This window comes from Vanellus vanellus (genome assembly GCF_965231255.1).
Source record: "Vanellus vanellus genome assembly, chromosome: 1".
Taxonomy (NCBI): domain Eukaryota; kingdom Metazoa; phylum Chordata; class Aves; order Charadriiformes; family Charadriidae; genus Vanellus; species Vanellus vanellus.
In genome coordinates, this window is record NC_138905.1 from 51,870,730 (window position 1) to 51,898,114 (window position 27,385).

Genomic DNA, 27,385 nt, shown 5'->3' on the forward strand with positions numbered 1-27,385 from the left:
TCAGCACCTCAGCGTGTGCCTGAGCCTACAGCTGGCCTGCATTTTGCACCTGCTGAAAGGGGTGTGTATCCACATCCACAGCAAGTCAGTTCAGGGAAACTTCACCAATATTGGGTTTAGAAACAATTTTATTCTTCTCAGCAATTTTCATAGAGATCCGAGGGCCTTTTCCCAGCCCTGTTTTTCAGATGACTTAAAATCCAGGTCCTGTGCTCAGTAAGTATATATGACTTCTATGTATAAGACTGAGAGAAGAGGCCAAAGAAAGAAATGCCAGCAGTGTGAGCAACATGCCTGGTCAGGGGGAGCTCGGAGACATGAGCGGAGGAAACGCCATCTGGGAAATGAAGCAGCCAGCAGTCCCATGGGGACACACATGAAAACACCTGCACCCATGCCTACACCCCCCAGACCTCTCAGCAGCCTGATAAACTTCTTTTACGCATCTTCTACTGCCGAGAAAGTGCCCAGGTAGAGCTTGTAGATGCCTTGAACTGCAGATTACGTTGTAGGCAACAAGGCTTGGGCACGACAAAATTTTCCCTGGGCTACGTGCATCAGCTGGGCTTAAGCATATCTGTGAGCATGTCACACCTGTGAGCACGTCACACCCGTGAGCACATCACATCTGCAAGCAGCCCAGCATTATTTTTGCTCCCAAGGACCCACCAGAGTGATGGAGAAGTGAAGAGATGGGCACAGCCTGGATCTGGGCTGGGCATAGAGAGTGGCTCTCCCGATGCCCGCCATGGCACCTTGGCCTCTTGGCCATGCTAACGTTTTCAACATGCCAACAAGTTTCCCATATATAGTATATTTCCCAGCCTGTGAGCCTTGCCAAGGCCTCACTGCCTTCTCCCGAAGCAATAAAAGGCATTCGTAATTTTTCTGTGCTGAACTGTGGGAAAAGAGCAGCAAGAAGCTGTGACCCCTGGGCAAGGGCATGCTTTGGAAACACCGTCATCGAAAAATCAACACATCAGCCCAGAAGGCCCACAGGCAGCCGATCTCCTCCTGCCTTATCGGAGAGAGGGCTCCTCGGGATGCTGGGGTAGCAGCCACCGGACATTTTTGAGATGTTTATTCTATCCAGTGTTGATACTGAAGTCAATATGATAACTAAAAATAAAGATTAAAAAAAAAAATACACTGCAGCTATTTGTTCCCAAGTTGTTATGTTTACCCATACCAGCCCGGCTTTCCATTTCGGCAGGCCGGTAGTACCAGATGTTCAGTCACTTTCAGCAACATGGTCATATCCCAGAAGATTTAGCCCGCTGGAGCAACTATATTAAACATGCCTGTAATTTTCCACTGTGACTGGAAGATCACGTTCCTCCGGGGCGAGCGACGGCTGGCCTGACAGGTCCCATGCACATGCAGCCGGCACAGCCCCAAGGCCTCTCCCAGCTTTTGCGGTGGCAGAAGGGGACACCACTTCTGCAGCTCGCCAGGGCTTGGTCTGGGAGGTGCCAAGGATGGAGGCAGCCTCTGTCAGCAGCACCTCCTGGGAGGTGATGGGACATGCTGTTGGGGTCCATGGGCTGCCCAGTACCCCTATGGTCAGCTGTGGCTGCAGGGAAGTATGTGGCCGGGGCTGCTGGCGGCTTCTCCCCCGTCCCTCCTTGCCTGGTTGGTGTTTGTTGAGGTGGTCTGAAGAGCAAAATGCTCTTTAACAGAATAAAAGCAGATGTTTCGCCTAAAAACCTCTGTCCAGTCACCTCCTGCTTCCTGCTGAACAGGCTGGGCAGAAGCACCCATCCCACAGACCTTGCAGAGCTACGGGAGAGCTCACCTTATTTGCAGATGTTTACTTGTGAGCAATCATGTGTGTGAGGTGACCTCCCTGAAGAAGGATGTGGGACACCTCTGAGTACAACCTCCTCCGAGCACCCAAGCCTCAGGTTAGTGAAAACTAACGGGCAGATCTGGGTGGCTCGTCCAGCTTTCTTTCACAAGTAGCAGTGGTGGCAGAGGACAGTGGAGAAAGCTTCACCTGCAGAGCAGCATATGGATTTAGCTTAGTGCCTGGTCCTGATGACCCTCACGGCAAAGGATGTGAGCTCAGAGAGATGTACTGTGGAAGGAGGGACTGAAAACTTGTTGTTGGGGGTGGATGTTCTCCTTCTCTGCACCACAGCATTTGCTGCAGGTTTGGATCTTATGCAGACACACTGGAGGGGCTGTATTGGCCATGTCTGCTTTGGGTCTGTGCTGTGGTAGCAGCCGGCTCCAACACACCCGCTTTACCTCCTCCAACCCAAGCACATGTCTCCAGCTGAGAGTCACTCCTGCAATGCTGACAGGAGCACAGGGTCTCTGGCAGCCAGCCCGAGCCCCCATCACTGACCCCCGGCCACTGCTTACATCTAGCCTCCTGCACTGGGAACAGGGATGCTCAAAGATTCTGCCATGCTTTCTTCAGTGGCAGGGAGGTACTTGATCTTTAGGTGCAGGCGAGGCATGAGGACAGCATGGGCATGCTCTAAGGAGAGCTGCTGCAGCTCCTGGTGCCACTGCCACCACTTTGGTCCCTGAAACCCTGGCACCTATCTCTGCCTTCCTCTTGCCAGGAGCAGCATGGTCCAGAGAGGGGCAGCTCAGCCTCTGGGAAGTTGCCAGGTTTGCCTCCATCAGCAACTCTTATCTGTAAGGCCAGAGGGGTATTTGTGGAAGAAAAGAGCCTTTTGTGGATGCTGCTGTGCACCCAAACCGGCTCTCTGCCAACTCTTGATTATGACCAGGTTGGTTTTCCTACCACTGACTTTTGCCACACAGCAGGACCGGTGAAAGCATTGCTACTCCTGGAGTTGTCAAACAATAAATCTGCTCAGGTGGGCAGGGAAAGACATCCTATTCTTATCTGTGTAACAGACAGGATTAAACAGAGAATCCAGGCAGGTTTCTTCCATGAATTCAGTTGCAAAGATTTACTGTCTGAACAAGCTTTTCTTGCTGAGAAGGGCTTGGCTGGCCATCTTGTCACATATGGATGGAGGGAAGTGCAGCTTGCCCTGCTCTTGGTAAAGGGACATTTCTCCTTCCAGCCAAAATCCTCTCACAGAAGTCCCTCATGGGCAGATTTGCCCTACAGAAGCTAATCCCTTTCCTTCATAAAACCACCAGTGCACAGACCCAAGGTTAGGACAGCGGTCAGACAACGTGCCATAAGCAGTGTCTGCCACTGGAGCCATCCCCATTCCCCATGATGCTCGAGCCCGCTGGGGCTGTGGGCCTCTCCGCTCACACCTTCCAGATTTCACGATGCCACATTAACCAGCTGGCCATTGCAATTGTAGTTCTAATGGCATTAAAATAAAATTAAGCTAAAATATATCAAGAAGGTAAAACCGTGAAGTTTTAAACCAAAATGGAGGTATTGGAGGCTCTTAATCTCTAAGTGCCACCATAGGAGGAGTCTTTCAACGCTCTCTCCTCCTCTGCTGGGGAGATGGGTGCTGCCACAGCGTGCTGCGCTGGTGGTCACTGATTAACCTCCTGCCCGGGGAGCTGCTGCCCACACTGCGGGTTATGCCTTGACCCCCCTGGCTGCTCATTTCTGATGCTTGACTTCACTCTGCAGTGTTTTTATAGACCTTTTGCCACAGCACTCATTTCTCACAGCCTTTTTTTCCACCTTTACAGTTTCCAGTGTTTCAAATGTAGGGAGTGAGCCCGATTTCCGTCATGCCCTGCTTGCTTTTTGTGGGTAACTGCTCTGCAGCTCAGCCATCAGGCCTGTGTGGATGCAAGGATCTGGCCAGCTTTGAAAATATTTAGGTGCAACTCCCCTTCTTCTGAGAAGAGCCTATGATTAAGCCTCCTAAAAGCCATCCATGCTGCTTGGTTTTTTACCTTATGGTGAATATTAACCCCCAAGAGAGGAAACTATCTCCTGTGGCAGCTTCTCCCTACCCAGCTTCACCTTCGCTGTGCTCTCTAGTGCAGGCACAAAGACTGCATTGCCAGGGGCGTAAGCAGTAACAGGAGATGAAGATGTTGGAATCATATTATATTTATTACATAAATGAGATATAAAAACAAATTACCAAAATAGTATCATTTTTTTTTGTGAGTCCACAGGACCTTGAAAGAAAAATACATACGTAAAGCGGATTGGTAGACTCGTGTCTTTTCTGGTGTTGTATGTCTTCTTTTCCTTTCCCCTCACACTCATGAACAAAATACACTATGCAACGTGGTTGAAAAATGCTTTACAGAAAAAATATATTTTAGTGCTGAAAACTGTGGTAAACTGTGCTATATTTCATACTGGTGTTAATAAGGAAGTATAATGGCCCTATATATTGCAAACAATAACACAGAAGAAAACATAAAATGTTCAGTTTTAAATACTAACATAAAAATAAAATAAACTCCAGGCCCACCATGAATCACTGGGTTGTGATATGTGAATGCAAGTCCTTTCTGTTCTCCGCATCCACTCCGTTTCCTGCAGGCAGAGTTTTTCTCCTCTGGCAATTGCATTTTTTGTCTCAAAGTCTCTTCTTCTTCTCACGCTGCTTGTGAAGTCTCGCTGGAGTCCTGCCCACGGGGTCCAAGTGCTGGTCTGAAGCTGGGACTTCAGTGCAAATACTTTATCTTTCAGACTGTGTCCTCAGATACTCTGAGTGGCCAGTGCCAGGCTGGCCGTTCCCTTTATACCATTAACGCCATCCAACTGGGGGGGGGTGTCTTCAGGAGTGCTTCTGTTTCAGGGAAGTTTTTTTCACGTGCTGCCTTCAACCTCTTCTTTCCCCAACACAAATAGACTTCCCACACTGTGAAGTGGCAGGTAGTAAAGTGCTTTATACGATGAAATATTTACACTAGGGCTAGGTTCATTTTTTAACACTTCAAGGACAAAAGCTCAGAGATGCTGCACCCTTGGGAGCAGGCTGTTCTCTGTGGCTGTGTGGTGGGTGGAGGGCTGGCCTCTGCTTGTGCCATGGCAGAGGGATTTGATTCACTCCAGCAGCTCCATTCTCACCAGCACTGGCAGAGAATGTAGCCCCCAAAACCCTCAGAGGGGTGACCTGGTTAAAAGCACGCAGTGCTCGATTCTCTTTGACAGGTGCCACGTCCTAATCCGAGGGTGTGTTTCTAGAAAGTGGTTGTCACTGCCACGCTGTCGCCAGTGCCCATCCGCCGCTGCAGCAGTCATCCTCAGCATCCACAGCATCCTCCAAGAGCCTCTGGAAGTCACTCAGGATCTGTGCTGGTGGCACTGGCAGCAGTGATTTGCTTCTCAGCTTTAGCTCGTGGGCATGGTTTCCCTCTCTAGAGTGGTAATTTAGTCTGGGGCAATCAGTGGCTTCATCATCTCACTGGAGTTGCTCCAACATCTCACTGGAGCAAGACAAGCATCCACCCTTCCTTTTGTTTCCCTCAATGTAGTGATGAGCTGGGCTCAGGCAAGCCCCTGGCAAGGAAGCTACAGGCAAGTCAATGAACGTTGGCCAGGAAGGGTTAAATTAGACAGCGCTTACAACTCTGAACGCCTTGCTACACGTTTTGGCACTATTTTCTTACATTCCAGTTTTCATCCTAGAGGTCTCCTCTCTGTGAAGTCTGTTGCATTTTGTGCATAAAGAAATGCCCCTAGGTGGTTGCACACCTCTAGTTGCAGTCTCTTTTCAAAATGTCCAGGACCTTTCTTCCAAGAGCCGACTTCCACTGATGGACAAAACTTTTCATGTTGACAATGAGTCTGCCCGTTCGGACGTCCTCGTGTCCTGCCACGAGGTACTCCAAGCCTGCAAAGCAGCAAAGTGGTCAGGAACTGCACAGCACTATGCTCAAAAGGCCTATTGATGCTGCAAACTCAGCCTGGATATCCAGTCCCATTTAAAAAAGCACTTATACGAAGCAAATATTTATACATATTGTTTCTTTCATATATCTGTGTATCTATGCCTCTGTCTGTATCTGTTGCAAAATCACCTCTGTGGCATATCAGTCAGTGACATGCAGCATACAAACTTTGATTTTGTTGGCTTCTAAATATAAATGGAAGCTGAGGTCTGGGGCTGCACTACAAGTTTTTATACCTCGTTTGTGAACTGCTATAGCCTTCATTTGGCAGCCACCAACTTCACGCCTCCCTGAATATACCTGGGCCTGGGAATCAGTCAGTTCAGCACATTCCAGCAATGACTGTGCAGGATGGCCCAGTGCTGGTGTCTTGCTCAATATGGCCAATGTCCCCGACACACCGGACCCTGATGAGAGGCAATACTAGATTTGCCAGCACGAGCACCCCAGAAGAGCCTGAGAGGGTGTCAGACACACTGAAAAGAGATGCCTCAACTTCTGCCTCCACCAGATGCTTTAGAGACATGACAGCAGCATCTGGTGAAGCCTTGCCTGGTGTCCAGAAGCTGCCAGAAAGGGCTGGAGCATATCCCTGCAGCACTTGCCACAAGGCTCGCCCCGGGCATCAAGGTCTGCACTTGGCTTTCAGGGCACGACCCAAAGACAGCTTGGAGCCAGGCAATAACTGCTAAGCTGGGGACAGAGAGAAGTCTTTGGCTTGAATTAGCTAAAGAAGCACTGTCACAGACCCTGACAGCTAAAATGGGCCACAAACGTGCCATAAATGGGGATAACAAGGAGGGTAATGCCTCCTGTGGCAGGAGGAGCTCCCTGCCAGGGCCAGCACCCCACTGAAGCACGCTTGTGGTACAGCAAGCATGAGAGCTCCCAACTACACCCTCTTCCTCGCACTGGTCTGGGGAGCACCACGTGGTGGTATGAACTAGCCTGGGCGAGATGGGTCTTTCCCAGTGCTCTTGGTCAACCCGCTCCATCCGGGCCACAGCGGGGAGTCTGCTCATGTTTTCTTGGGTATTCATTTTGTTCAGAATAAAGTGAGAGTGTCCCCTAGTTAAAGGTCAAGCATGTTTTTCTTTAATTCAATACCATTTGTTATTTACTTCATCTGAGTTTTTGGGGACACACATCTCTTCTGCCAAGTAAACAAAGGGTATGTGCCTGGCAGTACCACCCTTTGCAAGACATTTGTTTTGGCCATGTCAAGCCTGCTGTTATAAACGTCACTCTTCAAGGGCTCCTGAATCTGTCTCCCTTGTGACAGAAACGTGGCATGCACCCTCAGAGAGCAAGAAAATACTGCTGTGGTTGCTGATTCAGTAGGGCTTTCTAGATTGTCAACCAGACATTACAGGAGTGTAAAAATAAAAGGAATCAAACGACTGAGATGCTGCAAGCCAGGACTTGAGGCTGTGAGTGGTGCAGGTGGTGCAGGCAGCTCTCTGCATATCTGTGTCTGTGCTTGGCAGAGCCGAGAAGGGGACCTTGCGGACAGCTGAGACCTTTAAACTTTTTGGCTGAGTGTCCCTCCAGAAGTCCAACCTGCCTCTGTGGGTGCATGCACAGGGGAAGGTGTGCAAGGGTATTGAATATCCTCTCGTAGGAACATAAGCACATTTATCGTCTGAAAACAGCACATGGAGATTTGATAAATGCTTGGAGTTTCCATTGTAGCTATAAGTCAGGAAATTGTTTTACATCAGCTTGGCTTTTTATCTGTCTGGTTTTGGTTTATTCATCTGGAGGTCATAAGCTCTTACTCTGAGAGAGAGTTAAATCTACTAATATAGTGTTGCTGACCATCCAGAAATGAATGTGGTAGCTGAAGAAAATAATGAAATTTTTAAAAAGATTTGGGATCCTTTTTTTTTCCACTTTGCAATGATTGAATCTTAAAGATGCACCCAGTTGATGTTTTCAAATTTCCTGTTAGGACCCAACTTCACAACTTCTTTCCAACATGAAAGCTGAGATTAATTTATACTCATGGGACTACATCAGCTGCATTTCAAACAAATACCAAGCTTTGCAGTGTAAATCATGAGAGCTGGCAAGGGGGTAACACCCCATGTGTCAGATGCCTGGAGTGTCCCTAAAGATAGTTGCACCTCCACCATTCTGCTAATGCCCAAGGGATCTTCACTGATTCTGTGATTACTGCTGTCTTTTTCTCTGCTGGGGAAAATCAGTGAAGCTCCTCTGAAGTTACTGGAGTTGCAAAGTTGGGTGTCAGCTGCGGGGATGCCCTGCACAATCAGCATCTGACAGCTTCCACATCATTCCTCCAGGTTCATATTAAGGCTTTCTTGCTTGTGTTTGCATTGCATATGGGAAAATAAAACAGCTGCAATCTATTTAATTATAGATTTATGGTGTTTTACCAATATCCAAAGTCTTACTGTGCTTAAACAGTAAAGTCCTGCCTAACGCTGCTGATCGATCTGACCCTTCTGCCTGACGAGACTTCCCGACTACAGCTGTGCTATCAGGGCAGCTTGCCTTCAAAGCCAAAGACAGTGACTCCGGTGGAGATGAAAGACGACCGCAAACACCTCATCAATGAATAACCTTTCTGCGTGATCTGGCCTCACAGACAGCACTTTCCCCCCAAAGGGAGTTCCGAGTGCTGTACACATAAGGGATGTCTCAGCACTGAAGTCGACGTTTCAATCGGTGATTTCCAAGTGATGTGTGTGCCTCATGGAAAGAAAACCCTTTATCTGAATTAGTTGGTAACTGTTGGTTTATCTTGGAATTGTAAAGAAAGGTGTGTCAGCTGGAGCTTAGTTTTGCGTTATTGAAGAAAACCCTGAGTCCGCATCTCCTCGTCCATACCAGAGAGTGCACTCACTGTTTACCCACCACTGGTTATACTCCATTTCAGTGAAAGAAGATGAGAAAAAACTGTGAAGCCAAAGCTGCCCTCTCACTGTGTAAGAGAATCTCTTCCAAATCTTGCAGATGCAAATTAGCCTTACATTCAAAGAGACATCTTCCCTTGAGTTTAGATTAGAAATCCAGTACAATATCATAACTCAAATTAGATTTAAATGCATTTTTATGGATTCAAATTAGTATTAGTTTTGAAAAGATATGTTATGTAGTCATGGTGTGATATGCACCTCCCTCCCTCTGGGAACAGACTGAGACTGGTAAAGCTGTAAGACTGTCATTATGCTTCATAAAGAGAATCGTATGTTTGAAAGTCTATAGAATGAAACAAGTTTTTCTCTACAAATTCACATTTTATGGATATTGATGTTGGAATACAAATGATGTAACAGCCAATAATTTAATCAACACGAGGCTGCAATCTCAGCTCATTGGCATGAGGGGACGGAGGGGTGGGAATGAAATCTGTGTAAACGTGGTGGGGATGAACTGCTCAGGGATTTGAACCTACCAGGATTGAGGATGGGACAAGTGCAGCCTCTGTTAGTCCAGGATTCAGGGTAGAGTGTCCTCTTGCCCCGGAGGATCTTCAGCTTTGTAGATTTCAAGACTTTCTTGATCTTCACATTGACTTCTGCATGGGAGCCTTTGTCATGAGCTGACAAGATCTTTGTCTTGATCACTGGGAAGACATGAATTCAAACCCAAGAACTATTTACAACAGTCTTTTTTGTTTCGATTTTTATTTTTTTTGGTATAATGCAGGTGTTTGGGCTAAGTAGTGAGGACAATTACTTCATTACAGTGGAGCTAGCCCAATGCTCCTTGCTGGGGAGCCCTGGGTCAGTGCAGCGGCCAGGGGAGTGCAGGAATGCTGCCGGTTGGTATGGCCATGGCCCCTGGACCTGCCACATGGGCAGCGGGAGAGGTCCAATGACCTGATTTTCAAAACTTGTGAGGGCCCCATTTTCGCCCAGAGCTCAGCAAAGACTTTGGCTTCCTTAGCACTTTCGGAAATCAAGCAGAAAGCCTTGCTTTTAGGGCTGGACCTGGAGGCTTTGCCAGCCTCAGCCCGGGCAGGCCAGGCAGCAGGCAGGGGTGCAAGGGGCTGCCCCCATCCCGCCCTGGTGAGCACTCCTACTGTCGGTCCTCCTGCTCTGCAGAACCACCAAATCCAAACTCAATGGCGGAGACTGAGACGTTGGTGGGGACTGAGGCAAATCGCGGAGCATTTTGAGCTCGCAGATACCCACAGGCTCACTCTCTCTGCCTGGTATCCCACCTGCTGAGCCCCTGTGCGGTAGAGGCTCAGGGCTCAGGTCCCATGCGTGAGCCTCCCCCTGACCATGCTGATGCCTATAGTGGTAGGTGTCACCATATGGTGGTGCTTTATTCAGTGCTGCACTTTGGGAAGCTCAGAGAAACCTCTACTCCCACAGTATGGCCTCCTGAAGCTCATGATGAGCCCCATAATTCACCTGTCTCTCCAGTGTAGCTGACACCTTTGCATGTCGAGTGATAAAAGGGTGGGAAGCCTGAGTGCACTGTAGATAAGATTTATGAACTTGGGGGGTTTGTGACTTTTTTTTTTTTTATTTCTTATCTTTTGCAAGATTAAACACGGTCACTATCGCGGCCAGGGAGCAAAGCAAAGCAGAATCAGATTTTTTTTCCTAATATCGCTAAACCAGGGCTATATTTCAACAGCTGGCGGCCCCTTGAACTTCCCTTTGTGGGTTGGTTCGCAGCCTGCAGAGGTAGGGGTTATCTCTCTGTGCATTTTCAACTCCAGTGCGAGACGAAACAGGTGCAAGAGACCGCTGGAAGACTGAAAGGAAGGGAGTGCTACACAGAGCATTCCTCGCTCTGCTGCGGTATGAAGGAGGTGGTTCACTGGCACGCACCGGAGACGTCTTTGGAAACAAAGCGCCTCCTCTCATTCATTTAAATCCAACAGACACATAGACAATATACATCCTCCCATTGCAATAGCTGAACTTTGTTGACAGGAGGAAGCTCCCAGTAGCTGCCAGAGCCGTTTTCTCCATGTAGTGGCTTATGTGGTGACCACTGTCTCTCCTTACATTCGGTGTAATTCAGATTTAGTGATTTCTAGGCCGTTCTTGGGGCACCTGGTCTACAGACAGAGTTTTAGTGACTCGTTTCTGTTAAGAAAGCTTTCCAGTCTGTCTTGGACCTAGACAACCTCTGAGGGACTCTTCCACCTCTTGTCCTCCCATGATTTCGGCACAAGAGTATTTTGGTAGCAAGAGAGGTGGGTAACAGAGCAAGACGCATCACCCACCTTGACTTGGCACCATGATATCTACAGATTTTGGAAAAGCCAAACATCTGCCCATGGGTTTGCAGGGATGGAACGGTGCACACAGCAGCACCTCTCACACTTTACACTCTTGCACTGCCTCGCAGCACCTCCCTTTACGCCCTCACCCAAAACTCACCGTAGGTGTACTTCATCCCACAGAAGACCTTGGGATTCCCCAAAACTTGCTCTTTACATTCGCATTTACCTGGGGAAAAAGAAGGAAGCAAAAAGCTGTGGATTGTGCTTAAAAGATGGGAGCCTTCACAGGCAGAGCCTGGGACCTGCCAGAGGTTTTCACGTGGTTCACAAGCCCCATGCAAAGAACCACCCCTATTTTCAGATCCAGGCTGAATAGACAATCTTAGTCCAAGGGCAATGATTCCTTGTTTACAATTTGAAGAGAAGGGAAACAAAGGCCTTATTATTTTGCCTTGAGATGCAAATAACACGCATGTCTTTCCCCACGGTATTTTCCACACCGTAATGTCCCAGACAAAATTTTGAAAGGAAATGTTGCAAAGGTTAAGGCAGATTAATGACTTCCGTGATCTTAGAACAAAGAATAACATGATATACTTATTTACATTTAAAATGAAGTTGTCCAGACAAATGATAGAGCTTTCCCCTCAATTAACTCAATTATTGTATCTTTGAGATTTTATCATGCCACTTTCTGAAAATGCAGGAAATGACGCTTGCCTGCTTGCATGCAGCCATTGCAAGGGAGGACGGCTTGACGCTGCGCCGTGGGGACAAACTCACTCAGCACCCGCCTCCTTCAGACTCGGGGGGGGGAAATAACTTCCCCTGCTGACATTGTAGCTGAAATGCCAGGCATGCTCGAATTGCACCATAAGCTGCAACTGAGGCCAAACTTGACATGGTACTGGGGAAATAAATTTTTATTTGGAAATTTCCAATTCCCTGCCTGTGATGAGGCAAAAAACACCCTCCAAATATTGTTGCTAGTTTGTCCGACATGTAGTAGTTCTGGTGAATACACAAGACACATTTAAAACACGGTGGACAAAATAAAGAATGTTCAGCCTTGAAATTCAGAGCTGGGGCTGCAAATTCAGGCAGGCAACTCTTGCCTTACCGCCAGCTAAATGCTGGGTGCCGGCTTTCAGCATGGAGCATCTCCCTACAGAGTTTGCACGTCCTTACATTGATGGGACGAGCTGTAAGGCTCCTCCGGCTCATGGAGGGGAAGGAGGTGGTTGCACAGGACATTAACGGGGGAACGTCCATCCCCTCCTGCAACTGCCAGGGCGCCAATTACAAGCCAGTGCAGAAGACTGTATCCACACTGGCTGCTGGCAGGAGGAACGGGGCAGGGAAACATGTGTGAAGCCGTCACCCTACCAGAGTGCCGGAGCGCCGAGAAGCCCTGCTCATCCTCCCAGCCCCAGGCAGGCTCGCTGTCGTTGAACACCGCCTGGAAAGGTGGTGCTTCATGGTGCCAGGTCACATCCGAGCTGTTGGGGGAAAAGGGAGATGGTCAGCCTTCATCCTGGCACTGGCAGAAAGCTGGGCCACCACCAACGTGTCCTCTGGGCACAATGTGGTGGCACATCTTGGTGGTGTTAAATGTAAAGGGCAGTTTTGGAAAGTGACCAGGTTGATTGTTGTCAGAGTGGGTCAGTGTTGTCAGTGGGGTTTAAAACATGGTATAGGGATTTATATGCTATAAATATCCCCAGCGTGGTAAAAAAAAGCCACATATATGCTCTGTAGAGTGGGGTATTATTAACACGCACAGTCTTCTAAAAGTCAGAGGCTGACTCTAAGTCCAGCGCTGTCAATGCAAGCTGAATTGCAACAGCAACAATATTAACCCTGTGGTCTCCTCTCACTCAGATCTCCCCAAGACTCACATTTTGCTCATGGGGATGAAGCAATGATGAAGGTTATGGAAAGCCCCCCATGCACTAACACCTGCACCAAGATCCAATGATCCAACCTCGCCGGTGCCTGCCACCATGTGCCAGGCACCCAGGTGAACTGCAACCTCAGCTCCCGCTCCACCCCCAATTCCTGACCATACCAAACCCCAAATATTTTATATAATGGATATTCTTCAGGCTGCGTGCCATGCATAAACTGGGTTGGAGCACTGCCTTCCCTGGGATGGAGATTGTGGGGGGATTGTTGAGGCTGAAGAGGGGGTGACCAGGACCCCTCAGCTCACCTGCTGCTGCGGCAGTCACCGGTGCGGGGGTCACAGCTGCGGGCGCAGTCACAGGGGCGGCAGCCGTAGGCACCAAAGCCCCAGTAGCCGGGGAGACAGTGGTCGCAGCGGGGCCCCGCCACGCCGGGCTTGCAGGGGCAGTCGCCGGTGCTGGGGTCGCAGAAGGTGCGGGGTCCCAGGGGTAGCACGGCTGATCCCAGGGGGTGGCAGGAGCAGGCTGCAGGGGACACCGTGGGGGAAGAGAGAGCATCTGTGAGTGCAAAAGCTCTATGGGATGAAGGCGCAGGAGATGCCTGCGAAATTGCCGCTCTGCCCAGGGCCAATGATGTTTCTGGGCTTTTTTTATTCCTCTTGCCTATATAAATATGACCAGAATCTCCCTTTAGAAACCATACGGCTTTAACTTTTGTGACGTATCTTAATTAGTCAAACCACCTTTGTTTTGCATTATGTTTTGCCAGACAGGCCTTTACTATTTCCCTTACAACATCTGGACTCCAATCCAAAGTACCCAGAGATGTGCCTGCTCTGAGGTAGATGTTTAAGCAGCTGTGTAATCAGGGTCGAGGTGCTTCATTCCAAAAAATGGATCAGCACATAATTGCTTTCTAAAGTAATAACAGCTGTCTTGCTGCCAGGAGGTTAAAAAAAACCATCTCAGAATGGTCGTTTAATTAAAGTGGAGGCTGAGCAAAAAGCACCCCTCTGTCTTTGTCTGATTTTCTTTTAAAGCCATCATTTCAAAACATTAAAAAAGAACAAGGCCGTGGATGGCTTAGAGATGCAGAGATGTACACTCTGGGACACAGGTTTGCAAAGCACATCTCAGAACACCGGCTGCTGTTTTTTCCTCTCCCTGTAGCCCCTTGCAGCAGAATGATGCACTGGAAGTGTACTGGGACACTCTAGGATAAATGACCATTCTCACAAATCAGAAAGTATACCCTAAAACAGGTGGTGTGAAGTTTTCCCTGCATACTTCTTAGGATTTTTCTTTTCTATAGGTGTAATTTGTCTCTGTTGCAAGACTACAACCTTTTTTCTCCCAAAGATGTTAATCTTTTCAAAGGTCAGAAATACAGTCATCAGAAGTGTGAGCCAAACCTCTGACCGTTTGGCTTGGCCAGCTGGGAATGCAGTGCCCTGCAGGACCAGTAGCCAAGTGACTTGTGTTCTCCTTCCCTCAGGGTTTGGTTCTCTGACCACCATGTGTTACAGTCAGCCTTGAGCATTATGGTGAAAAAATCCCTCCTGACTGACTTTTGTCTAAAACTCCATTTACATAAAAATTGGATTTCCTGAGAAAATTTCATTTGGAGAGAAAATTTTCACCAAATTCTAATACAAATATTTCTATTTTGCAACTGTGAAGGCGATAAAGCAGAAAAGCCATTGCATGCAGCGCAATCTTTCTTTCTCTTAAAATACTTATTGCTGCGTACATATTTTTAACTTTGCTCTGACAACATTTTTGTGGTTTCAGGGATTTGACATACCTGGAATGTCGTTTCAAAATATTAAAGGATAGATTAATATTGGCAGTTAACTTAGAAGCGACTACAATTCTAAAATCTAAAAGTAATCCCCAAATTTTCCCCACCCTTTTGATTCCCAAACAAATATAATTATATAAAATTAAAAGATTAGAAAGCCTCTCCACAAACTGCATAACTAGCTGCAGGCAGTGAACTCCAGTACCTTTAATAGCATAGTTTTCAACAGCGCTCACCGAGACTCACATACCTTTCTCCTGAAGTCTGTGAATTGTTTTACACCTGACACATATAGCCAAATGCTCTCTTTTCCTACTAGATGCGGTGGGTATTTCTGGCATTCCTCAGCCCCTTCAGGGGAAATATCAAGCACTTAAAGCTTTTCTATTCCGCTGCAGTCAGGGAGCTAAACCCACTGCTCAGAGAGAGATTTGGTCCTGTTTCGGTTGGGTTTCAGCTGAGTTTTACACCCAACCCTATTGGGGGTTGGTGTTTTTTATGTTTTAGACAATGCTTTTACGCATTGTTTTTCCTAATGGAAATTTAATGGCAGTGGCACCACCATGGTGAGGCAAGAATATTAAATTTACAAAAGCTGTTACAAAAAATAGAGCAGCAAGCTCTTAGGCAATTAAAATGGCAACTAAAAATGAGAATGTAGTTGGCTATAGTTTTTAAGAAAAGCTACAAAGAGATGTGTTGTAAAGGTTGGTCATTTTTACAAGGGCTGCACACCCCCCTCCATGGCCCTTCTCCTTCCTGGCTGCTCCTCAATGAGCTACCAAAGCGTCAACTTGCTTTCCATCGGCGGCCAATGAATTGAAGGTTTTTGGTCTTGCATCTTGGGTGGAGGCCCACGATGGCATTAAGTGGTGTTAATCTGGCTGCTTTGGGTGGCAGATTTACAACACAGTAAACGTGTACCAACTTTGAAAAAAATGTATGAAAATAGGACCAAGTGCTTCCATACTATGGCAACGACAGGAAGAAAAGGACTCCAAGACTGAGTATACAATATTTTGGCAGCTGCAGCTCCCTCATGGTCTGCGGTACTGAGTGTTGGATTTAGACCCCACTTTCCTCCTTCCACCCAATCTGCTCCTCACTGTAGCACTGGTAGTAGGAGAGCCACCTCCAGCAAGGTGAGAGGAGCAGCCAAGCAGCAGATAAAGAAGCTACAGACAGTGTTGGATGGCACTTTGCGGTGGATACACAGGCACAGAGTGCAAGACTTGCAGTGTGAGGCTTTGGGACAGTGCCTGTCTCGTGTGCCGTGGCTACCCCGCTGGGGGGGCTGGGGGTTGCCATGGCCAAGGGAGCTCCAGTGAGAGAAGGGCTGACTGGGCACCACTAGCTTGGGACCAAGAGAAACCTTCCACAAGCTCCATCTTTTTGCTTTCTTTTCGATTTATAAGCAGCATCATTAAAACGCCAATTTGCCACCCTGTACTACATAACAATATTTTGCATGTGACTTCCATGTACATATGGATTAACAGCTGCCTGTCCCAGCATCACATGTGCTGATTGGGATTGAAACCCAGTGAGTGGGACTTCAGTGGGGCTGGATTTCCCCCACCCTGGATCGATGATACTGCTGTGGTTTCTTCAGCAGCCAGCTAACCTTTGGAAATGACAAATATTTACCCTCAAAAATCTACAGTGGAAAACCAAAAATAAACTCAGCAATTATAAAACCTGATTTATTGTCTGCAATTATACTGTAGTTGAAGCTTAAAAATTCATGAGGGGTGTAAAGAAAAGGACCGATAGGTATGGCAGGGGGAAAGAGTCATCAGATTGCTGTTTTAAATGGCAGAACGTCTCGTTTTATCGGGTACACACCTACTCCTGAGCAAATATTATATACGCTCTGCCTACAAGAATCTTTAAAGTATCCTTAAAGATTATGGCTTAACAACTCCTTTATTTACTTTGACCTTGGCATTTTTAAATTTTCAGTGTTACGCCGTGGTTGAGCAATAACGGTGCCTTGAGCCAGGAGCGAGCAGGCAATGCCGTGGCCTTCCCAGGAAAAAATAGCCGGGCACCACACACGTCCCTTGTTATTGCAGACCATGGCCCGGCCCTTGGAAATGTGCCAGGCATAGACTGTAATCGGTCTTATATAATTTAATTTAACAGTCATTAGTCATTTGCTACTGCCCTGCAAGCTGCCGGGCTCCCCTGGAGATGCCGGGTCCCTGGGTGCAGGGAGAGAAGGAAAATGGTGAAGGGGTCTTGGGGAGGAGAGCAATTGTGAGGGTTTGAAGAGCCCAGAGAGAAATAATCTGTGTGTTTGGAGCAATAAGGTCTCTGAAAGCAAAGCATTCAGACAACCCCTACATTTTTAGGGAACCCAGTTTATGCCGTGGAAAATTGTCTCCCTGAGATGTTGAGTACTTCATGCTCTGTAATTCATAAACACCAAAAAAAAAAAAAAAAGATAGATGTACTTAGTGCAGAAGGTAAATAAATATAGACTTTTTCTCACTGTACTCAAGGCTATCTTACAGTTCTTGTCAAACATATATTACCTTGGCCTTTAAATATCAGAATTCATGAATACATAGTGGTCCATAAAGAGGCCGGATTGTTGCATTAAAGAGTAACAGAAACAAATTTATAGTCTTTATGTCAGGCACACTTTTTTGGGGGAAAAAATGTGGAAAGTGGAATGCCACAGGCCAGTGATTTAGACATGAATGCAGAAATCCGAGAGGACCAAGCACGTCAACAAAAATATCCGTTAATCATCTCATCTCTACAGCTTCCTCCTGCCCAGAAGGGCTGGGAGAAACTTTTTAGTCGAGTCTCCTGGGATTTGGCTACCGTGAGGTGTTGTTATGCCTGACTTCATTAGTGCTGGTCTAACTTGCACACAGGCACACGCACACTGTTGGCAGCCTTCCCTTCGAGCTGTGGCTGTTTTGCATCGATACGTCCTGAGACCTCTGTTTCCATCTGGTTTTGGAAGGAAGGAGGCTCCATGCTGGCCAGCCCAGGAGGTGCCATTTGACTTCCTCTCAGACCCTCCAAACAGCCACAGGATTTGGACTGGGCATTTTGGCACCAGGAAAACCCTATGATGGGTCCCTTGTGAAACTCCAGCTCCTTGATGGGCTGCATGAGACATCACAGGAGATGGCGGCCACTCCTACCACCTCCAAGGTGAAGAGAGTTATTTTCAGCTGTTCAGAAGACCACACTCAAATCAGTGCCAAAGCTTGGCTTGGCTTCAATGACCTCAGAAAAGTGTGTCCTCTTCCCTCATGGGAACTGGCACGTAAAGAGCATCAGGAATTACAATCCTAGTGAAGGTAGCACAACCCCAGTAAAAGCATGTTTTGAAGCTTGAGAATTTATTTCAGTCTTTTGTCCTGTGTTATCTGCCAGGAGTCAACTAATCCTTTTTTTTTTTTTTTTATCAACAAGGCTGAATCTACGGGTGTTAGGAAAAACCCCTCAAACCCCTGCTTTGGGTCGAAGTGCAAGATTTAAACCTGTTCTTTTACTAATCAGACCCCAAAACAAAAGTTTGTTGCATAAATTGTGCCAGTAATTATGGAGGGAAGTGATGTTTCAGAGAAGACTTGGGACTTCAGTGTACACAAGTAGGTAAAGGAACTTTAAAAAGTCATTAAATGCACTGTTTAAAAATCCAAATTTGTGTACATACTACAGCAGCGAAATAATTATTTACACAAGTAATGGAGAACTGTGGTCAATTCTGTTTTCATAAAGAGAATTAGGGTTGTAAAAGAGGCGGTTCAGCTGTTGCTGCTGCTCCTCCTTGCAACAAGGTGAAAGGTGGAGAAGAGGAGGACTTCTGCAACAGGCTGATGGGGCCACTGGGAGTCTCACAAGGATGATGTACAGCAAGGGAGCAGGACAAAAGTGATTGTTCCCCACGAGACCCTGTAGACGAAAGTGAAACTGCACACACCCTCCCAGCCCAGGTTGCAGCTCCCCACCCCAGAAGGATTTCTCTTCCTTTAAACGCAGGTACTTCTCCTTTGGATGGGAGAGAGATGTGCTCAGTGTCCCCTCAAATGACACAAGCAGGGTGTCAGTGGGATTTTTTTTTGCCACCCATGACGGTCCTCCTCCAGATTTGGGTCAGCGAAGAGAAATCTGGCGAAGCTGGTGGGTGGCTGTAGGCGCAGAGCAGAGAGCACGCCTGCACCCTATATTTAGCTGACCGGTGTAATGTGCTCGGCCCGGTTTGGGGATCCGGAGTCCCCCACAGTGAGTCACCATTGCTCACAGTGGTCCCTGGGGAGCGTGGCTTTTGGATCGCTGCCTTTGCTTGGGAAGTATTTGATTTCACATGTGGCCAAGTCAATGCCTTTGGCCCGACCTCCTTGGTGTCATGCCTTCTGGAATATCACTTAACTCGTGTTCCCGTCTCTCCCTCCATACCCACCTGCTGCTGCCACGAACACGCACTGGTAGGCGATGCTATTTATCAGCTGCACCCATGTTGGCTGAGGAACCCTGCTTCTGAGGTTGCGGTAATCACCAAACAAGGAGAACATGCAAACATGATGCAGCTTTTGCCCTCCAAAAATAGCAGGAGAAAGTCAATGAATCATCTCTCTTCCCCTGCCCCTAAGCTACAGGGTACTTGGGATAGATTTGTCAACAGCATCTGCAGGTTTTTGCCCTGCAAACTGCACAATTGCTTTTTGCAAACAGCATCAGAAAGGTAATTCAAAGAGCTCCCTGTCCTTTACTGATGGAAGAAGGCTGCTCCAAGGAGAGGCAGGAAGATCTCCCCTTTTCTTTGACACTCTCCCATTTGAGAAGCATATTACTAAGTACAAGGTTGCTGACTTACGTTTGCAGGCGTCCGGGGCAGAGAAGGGCTTCCTGAGGTCCCGATAGAAGCCCGGCTTGCAGCGTTGGCAGTGCTGCCCTTCCGTGTTATGCTGACAGTTATCACAGACGCCGCCGCTACGATTGCCCGATGCCAGCCACGCATCCATGTCAAAATGACAAGTGTCGGCATGCCCATTACACTTGCACGCTGAGACAAAGCCAAAGGGAACAGAAAGACTCATTAAGGCAGTGAAAGATGTTGATTTACAGAAAGGAGACACAAAAACCCAAACCATGTTTTGGAATGGGAGGCCTGACCTATGAACCTGTTATTAATTCAAATGCATGAAGTATCATCACATTTTCATTCACGCTTTCCAACCTCTAGAAGTGACATCCAAGAAAAAATAATTTCTTTGACTCTTTTATTTCCAGTATGGGTTTCCTGGTACAAGGACAGCAACGTGGTTAGGCCAGTGCAGGGAGACCTCCCACATTGACTGGTCCTGCTGGGGCAGGATCCTTCCCTCCCTGCTTTAGAAATCAGCAGTACTCCGTACAGCATCTGCCACATGGGTGCTGCCAGGATGCTCCTTGCATCTGACAGAGGGAAAAGGCAGGTGAAGTGGAGGTGTGTGAGAAAGAGCGAGCATCCCCCTTTCCCTGTGCTGGCAGTGGAGGCAGTCTGGATGCCCACACGCCTGAAGTCAGGGGCCAGGTGAGATCTGTTCCAACCCCTGCTCATCAAATGCTGCTGGTGCAAACAGGGATTCACTGTCATTCCCTTGGGGAACACCCATACTGCAGTATGACTGCAGCCCACATATGCAGGCTGATGGTAGCTTAAGTGTTGATAGCATCATAGCCATGGCGGTGAGATGGCACTCGGCACGTCTGCAAAACTTCCAGGGTGGCGTGGTTAACCCTCAGCACCCTTCTGGCTAGACTGCTGCTGTTACTGAAGCAGATTTCCCTGTGATCTCTGCGGTCCCATGCAGCCTGCACTAACCCTGAGCATCCCTCCCCGGCACCACAGAAGTAATCCCCAAACCTCCCCAGAGCTCAGGGGACCTGCTGCCCCCAGTCCCCAGGAGGTGAGCAGAGCCCATGTCCAGCAGCAGAAGGCCATACCTCCCGCAAATGTGTTTGTCAGAGGTGCCCGTGGAGGGGACAATGCTGGCCTCCCATCACCTCCAAGGCACCCTGGTGGGCTGCAGTCTGCCTGCAGCAGAAGACCATATCTCAAGGAGATGCACTTGGGTCCCACAGAAAGGTCCAACCAACAGACAACATGGTCTTGTGAGGATGTCCAAGCTAGGAGCTTTGTGAACAGGGCTGTTCCCCCCATACAAGCATGTGGTGGGTGCTGGGCAGGAGTGTGGCATTGGCTCTCCACTCGCTGAGCTGCTCCACAAGCACCTGCCCACCACCCCAGTATCTGCTGCCTCTTGGAAACAGAGGAGAAAGGCACACAAGGAGGAAGTGTTTCACTCCCACAGAGGCTCTAGAGATGTTGTTCCTGGCTGGCTACTTACACTGACACTCTTTGGGGGATCCTGTTTTGCCATCTGCAGCCTGCCAAGGTTGGTCGTTGTAGAGCGGGGCACAGTGCTGGCAGTGGGACCCTGCTGTGTTGTGCTTGCACATGCACTTCCCATGGACCTAGTAGGGGAAAGAGAGCAAGGATCACCCACAGCAAAGCCCAAAGAGTCTCTGGGGCATGAACAATGCCCATGTACAGGAGATACCACACCAGCTAGATGCTATTACATAGACAAGAAAAAGGGTTAGCGTGATGTCCGTCTTGGTGTCTAATTCAGTCAAAGGCAAATATTCTGCTGTTACACTTTCAATTAGATCAGTATTTGTGGATCTGTATGTCATGGTATTGTATAATCACAGCAGGTTTTGGGTTTTTTTGCATCTAAAAGAACCTTTAGCAGAGAGTTTCTAGCTGCAGCATGAATTTCCTGGAGAGATTAAAAGAAGCCAAGATCCAAAGCATCCTTGGGAAACACTGTAAAACATTTCTCTTTTTCACCCTCCCAAACATCAATACACCTTTGCACACCTGCAGCAACAGCACACACAACCTCAGTACCCAGCTCTGTGTGTCCAGACATCACCAACATAAATAAGCATGAAAATAAAAGAAATTCAGACCCCTGAAACATAGATATCTACTCATCCTAGGCACAGGTTTTGCCCCACAAAGGAAGAACCAGGGATAGCACAAAGACCATGAGTGACTATACTCGGATATCTTCATGACAGATAGGTAATTTAACAGCTAGACAGCCTAGTGTAACAGGGTAATTAGAGATGAAAAGCCAGTGTAGCACACTCGACGCCAGCTGCCCGGTCAGCCTCTGGCATTACACTGTTGGCAAATCCAAAGAAAACAGGACGTAGCCAGAGGGCAAGAGCAGCCAGGCAGGCCCTAGATGCAATGAAATCAAGCTCTGAAGCAGCATGGCTCTGCCTGCAAGGCTGAAGGCCTTGCCTTTTTCTGCGGAGAGTGGTGGGCACCTACCTACCATAGCTATTTTGCTGGCTGCCTGTGCTTGTAGCTTTACTCTGCTCGACTTTTTGCTTTTAAATACAGTTTTACTAAAAGCATTTCAGCTGCAAGTCCCTCCAGACATCTGATACATGGCCGGGCTCAAGGCTGGAACAGTGTCCTGCATTTGACGAAACACAAGCCAAGTGGTGCCTCACCACCCTGGTGTCCTTCCTTCACCAGTCGCAGGGGAGGTGATAGAGAAAGGAAGGCAATAAACTGACTGCGGTTCAGCTTCTTCTGCTGCTCTGTAAGAAGCCGGAGACCACAGCCTGCCCTGCCGGTGTGGCCCTGTACTCATGCCACAGGTTGGCCATAAAACCAAAAACCAATGGAGCTGGGGAGCTGCACGGGCTACCGGCTGCTTTCATCATCGGGAGCGACACAGGGTGGTCGGGATAGCCAGTGGTCCAGCCCAGAACTGGGGCACGGCTTTAACTTCTACTGGAAAATGCTGCCTTTCACTCTATTTAAGTTATGGTTTTACAAGTGTGCTGTTCCTAATTGTATGACTTGCTGCCGAGACCTGCCACGAAAAAGGTTCCTGTGAAAAACCCAATCAGTAAACAAAACAGAAGAGGACCTTGAGCACATTGTAAACAGCTCCTGCTTGTTACGTAGGTGCACCCCCCCCACCCCCTCACATTCCCCCCCTCCCCCCGGCTAACCATGACTTTCCGATTTTTTTTTTTTTTTTAATGAGTAGATTTTAGCTGATATTTCAAAAGGGTCAGATGTAACCAGTACAGATAAAACTTCAAAATTGACCTTGAAGGTCCTTAAAAGACTTTTCAGCAGCAATGCCAATAGCAAAATATTTTGAAAACTTTTCAAGTGATCCTTTCCTGCCTTATTAAAATGTCTGGATCATCAAAGCAGGAATAAGCAAAATACAGTACAGCAACTGGACTGCATAAGCAATGGACAGATACAGACGGAGTCAGACAGAACACGCAAGTATCTAAGCTAAAGCACAAATACTAAGATAACATCGCTTTCTGTGCTGTTTTGGCCTCATCACATTGATCAGTTGGTCTCACCACAGATACTAGTTGGTCCGTTTGGTTTATTGTATTGATATGTGCTTAAAAGTGTGCTAATGTTTGAAAAGAATGAGAAGCAAATACAGAAAAGAAACAAAAATTTGCAGAGGGAATATTTAGTTCTCAAAGTGTGTCTCATGTTTTCATATTTTCATTTTTGCTACCACCTACAAAGCATTCTTCTTCAAACTCTCAGATGCCTTGCTTTCCTAAATTATCACTCTTCAACAAAATTTCTCTCTCTCATGTATTTTTTAGGCAAAGCTTACACCTTTGCCAATGCTACAGAGCTACTTTACACATATTTAAAAGCATCCACCTGCATGGAAACAGAAATTGCTTAAACTTTTATTAGTCATGTGGTCATGTCCTGGTGGTTTTGATGGAGCCCTAACTCTTTGATGCTATTTTTGGTAGGGGTTTCTTGCAAGTCCTTTGGCCATTGAGTGGTTATCGTTAAACAGGCTGTAGTAGCCTGAACCTCTGTGGCCAGAGAAATCCTTCAGCTTGTTCCTCTTCAGACTGACCCAGGTCTGAGGGTAGAGGGACAAATCAGACCTCGGATATGTGTGATCAGGATGGGAGGGTGACCTGAAGGAACCAGAGGGTACCATGGTCAAAAACAGGTGGTCCTTTGGTGATTTGTCGATCATGATGCCAAAGTAAAAGAGATGTGGGAGAAGACTTGCAAACAGGGGTATGTCTCAGCCATGGTGACTCTTGGGATTACTGTGGGAACTCATGCTCCCCCTGCCTGGGCCCGCAGGATGCAGCCTCACCCCTCAAATTCAGCTTCCCCCTTGCCAAAGCTGCACAAAGAATCAGTGGGGACTTAATCAATCAGCCAGTGGCTGCTCAGCATTAATAATATACAACTCTGAAACTCAGCAGCACCTAAGAATCCCGCAAAGGATTAAGCATCCCAAGACACCAGCACAGAGCTGGGCAAAACTCCCTGCCGAGGAGCATTCACAGTCCCAAGGCACAAGAGCCTCCACGTTCTGAAAGCCCAAGTACTGTATAATAGAGCATGCCGTGTTGCCAGAATAGGGGGAGGTGGAGGAAAATAAAACAGAAGAGGACGGGTATCCCAAGAACCTGATGTGCAGCCATTAATTTGGCATGCAGAGCTAATAAGTAAACCACTGAATAGCTGTGCGCCAACTTCTTAATCTGTATGTGAATGCTAAAGAAAGAGGTTTTATAAACTTAAAAAAACTGCTGCAGCAACAGCAGGCTTGTGGGCTCTCACATGCTGTGGCAAGGAGCACTGCAAAGAACCAAATTTGGAGATAGTTCAAATCAAGCCAGCCGGTGTTTAGAGAGTCCCCAAGGCAGAGCAGGGCATAATGTCCCTGGTATTGATTGCTTATAAAGGTACGATGCACCTAGGGTGAAGAAAACTAACGGCCTGGCTGGAAAGCTTAAAAAATAACAGAATAGCACAATTCCGACTTCTGCGTAATGGCAAGTGCAGGAGCAGCACAGAGGTCTGTAGGTGCAGGCTCCCCAGCCATCTCGGTGGGGCTGGAAACCTGCTCCCACGGCCAGTGCTGAGCGCCTGGCGGGGGCTGTTGCAACCTGGGTGAGGAGGAACCACGTGTTCCCCATCGTTATCGTAAGGGCGCTGCTTTGCAGTCTCCTTTCCTCCAGGGTTTATCACAACCAGATGCTTCAGCATCTTCATCAGGTGCTCCCTCCCAAGCCCAGATCCTGCAGTGGGTCCTGCAACCCCTCTGCAGGAGCTGCTCAGCCTGGCGTGGGATGGGATGGCCATTCAGTGGCCCAGCCTGCCATGCACTCTTTGCAAACCAGTGTGCCCCTGCTTGCCACGGGGCAAGGGAATCATAATCTCAGCAGGACTCATGTCTGGGTGAGCATCCACATGGGGGCACAGGACGTGACGGCCTGGCCGGCCCTGCTTCTGCATCTGATGCTCAGGCTCTGGCCTTTGGGAGCAAACTTTGGGAAAGGCAGCTGGGTTCCCAGTTCCCGGGGTGCTGAGTCTGTAAAGATCACTCACGGTCTTAGTGCTATCCCTGATTCTTCCTTTGTGGGGCAAAAACTTTGCCTAGTATGAGTAGATATCTAGTGGCGCTACTCAAACAGGTTGGACCCTGAGAAAACTCTGCCTCTGCAAGGTTCTCCTGGGTCCCACGGTGGCCCTGACCCCTCTCAGCCAGGCAGAGCAGGGTGCAGACCTGCTAATGAACAAGCTGAACAGCTAAATGGCCCAGCTCAACTGAGCGGGGGGGGGGGGGGAGAACAGGCTCTTTAATAACTTGTTCCCCAGTGCAACTGCTTAGCTAATACCTTTTTATTGCCTATTGCTTTTTTCCAGAAATTTAATGAAAGTCGGACCTAAGTGCTTCCAAAACCTTGCCTCAGGCTGATGTATTTATTCTCTTTCAGTCGCATTATAACAATTACCCCCCAAAAGAGCTCTGCTTTAAACATCTCTCCATCCTAGCTTTATCTCATTGAAGAAAATCTCTTTTGTCTTCTACATAATTCCAGCATGACAGAAAAGATTTTTATGCATCGGAAACAACAAAAGAAGGTGAATATTAGCAAGCCCTTTCTTGCAGCCTATAGGCAGACAGGTATTTTTTCTAGTTACAAAGAAATACTGACAGCTGAAAAAGAAAGGACAAGAAGAAGGGGTAATAGAAGGAAAATAGAAGCAGTGGCAGGCAAAATACAGCCAACGGACTGTCTGCACTGGGTGAAATGAATGCCCGTAAGAGCTGTAGGAGGGCCAGATGCAAGACTGTGATGCCCTGTAAATTCCCCGTCGTGCCATGGAGTGGCTGGGAGCCAGGGCTGAGACACCAGCCCGGCAGCTCTTCTGGCACCCAAGGTAGAGCAGGGAAATGATGTACTTGACCTCGGAGATTTCTCCGGCATCTCAACACCTTTCTGGAGGTAAAATGTGACCCCCACGCATCAACAAGGGAAAGAAGGCGTTTTTCCCTCCCTTTTCATTCACCTCGATTTACATTTAACTGTAAGGCGTACCCACTTGGGTCATTCTGGAGCATTGCTAAGTACACAAACACAATTCCCAGAACGTCTCACCCCTTTAAGCATTCACACGGCTCTTGACTCATTTAAGCGGCAAAGCCTTCTCATACCATTTTTCATTTTGTCATGGGTCTTTACATCCAGTTCACTTTCACACTGTTTCCCTTCTTAGCTCGACAGCCCCGTCGCAACGTCAGTCATTAGAGGGCACAATGCAAACAGTGTTACAAAAGTTGACTTCTGTAAGATAAATGAGCGACTGATTTCTCTCTACAAAGACAGTTGCTAGGACATGCTTCCTTCCAGAGCCTTTTGTTGCTGAATTATAACCTTCCAGCGCTTCCTTTCAGATTGCAAATACATGTTTTTTTTTTTTTTCTTTAGTTGAATCTTACAAAATACTTTCCTCCTTGTTTATCATGTTCCAAAATGTTGGATAGTGAGAAGAAATGCTATGTTGAGGGAAAAATGCTTTCAGTCACCTGTTATGAATTGATTTATATTGCAAGAACTCACCCACTATATAGAATCCAACACAAACAAACACTAAAGGAAGATCAATGTCCCAAAGACCTGATAGTCTAAATAGGCTAAATAGCTGGGAGGGGCAACTGCTTTTAATAGAGTTTCTTTCTTGGAACTGCTAAAATTGTATTTTCTCTTTTTTTTTTTTTTTTTTTTTTTTACTTTCATGGAAAATGGGCACGATATCAGCTGAAAGGAAAATCACGGCATTCATGTTGACTCTGTAATGATAGCTTTTAAACTGTAGCCACTGTGCCAATTTTAGAACCGATGCCTACTGGCTGCTGTCAGCATGCGGGGAGGTATTCTTTCCCAAAGCACCAGACAACCAAATTTATGCATGAGAAAATTCTCATATCCTATCTTGTTCTTGTGAAAGAATACAAAGCTTGTTGTCCAGGGTGTGGGGGCTGTCCGGTGTTTTTTTTTTAATTCCTTGTACAATAGGCTTCTGTCAGTGCTGCCGGAGAAGACCTTCAGTATCTTTTGATGTCAGTAGCATGATAACAATTTATAACAGCCACTGGGTTAGGCATGTGGGAAAGGGGAGGAATATTCACCCAACCTGACTATACAGAAGTGCTTTAGCACAGTAGCTCAGTGTACCCGGGATCCCAACCATACTGTATCCCCCCACCCCCTTCATAACTATGGAATGAGCTTGGGGACACCAGGTGG

The 27,385-nt window shown here is 47.5% G+C and overlaps 1 protein-coding gene across 1 annotated transcript in view; it reads right to left on the bottom strand.

Annotated features, from left to right (window-relative positions):
- Nucleotides 1-4,005: 4,005 nt before the first annotated feature.
- Nucleotides 4,006-27,385, bottom strand: part of NTN4 (netrin 4) — a 48,788-nt gene continuing 25,408 nt past the window's right edge. Inside the window, exons 4-10 of the mRNA XM_082498362.1 lie at nucleotides 21,091-21,217; nucleotides 19,575-19,763; nucleotides 13,242-13,458; nucleotides 12,416-12,528; nucleotides 11,187-11,255; nucleotides 9,236-9,406; nucleotides 4,006-5,756 (exon numbers count right to left, since the gene is read on the bottom strand). Of these exons, the coding sequence (XP_082354488.1) occupies nucleotides 5,620-5,756; nucleotides 9,236-9,406; nucleotides 11,187-11,255; nucleotides 12,416-12,528; nucleotides 13,242-13,458; nucleotides 19,575-19,763; nucleotides 21,091-21,217 (1,023 nt within the window). The 3' untranslated portion in view covers nucleotides 4,006-5,619. The remainder of the gene's footprint in view (nucleotides 5,757-9,235; nucleotides 9,407-11,186; nucleotides 11,256-12,415; nucleotides 12,529-13,241; nucleotides 13,459-19,574; nucleotides 19,764-21,090; nucleotides 21,218-27,385) is intronic.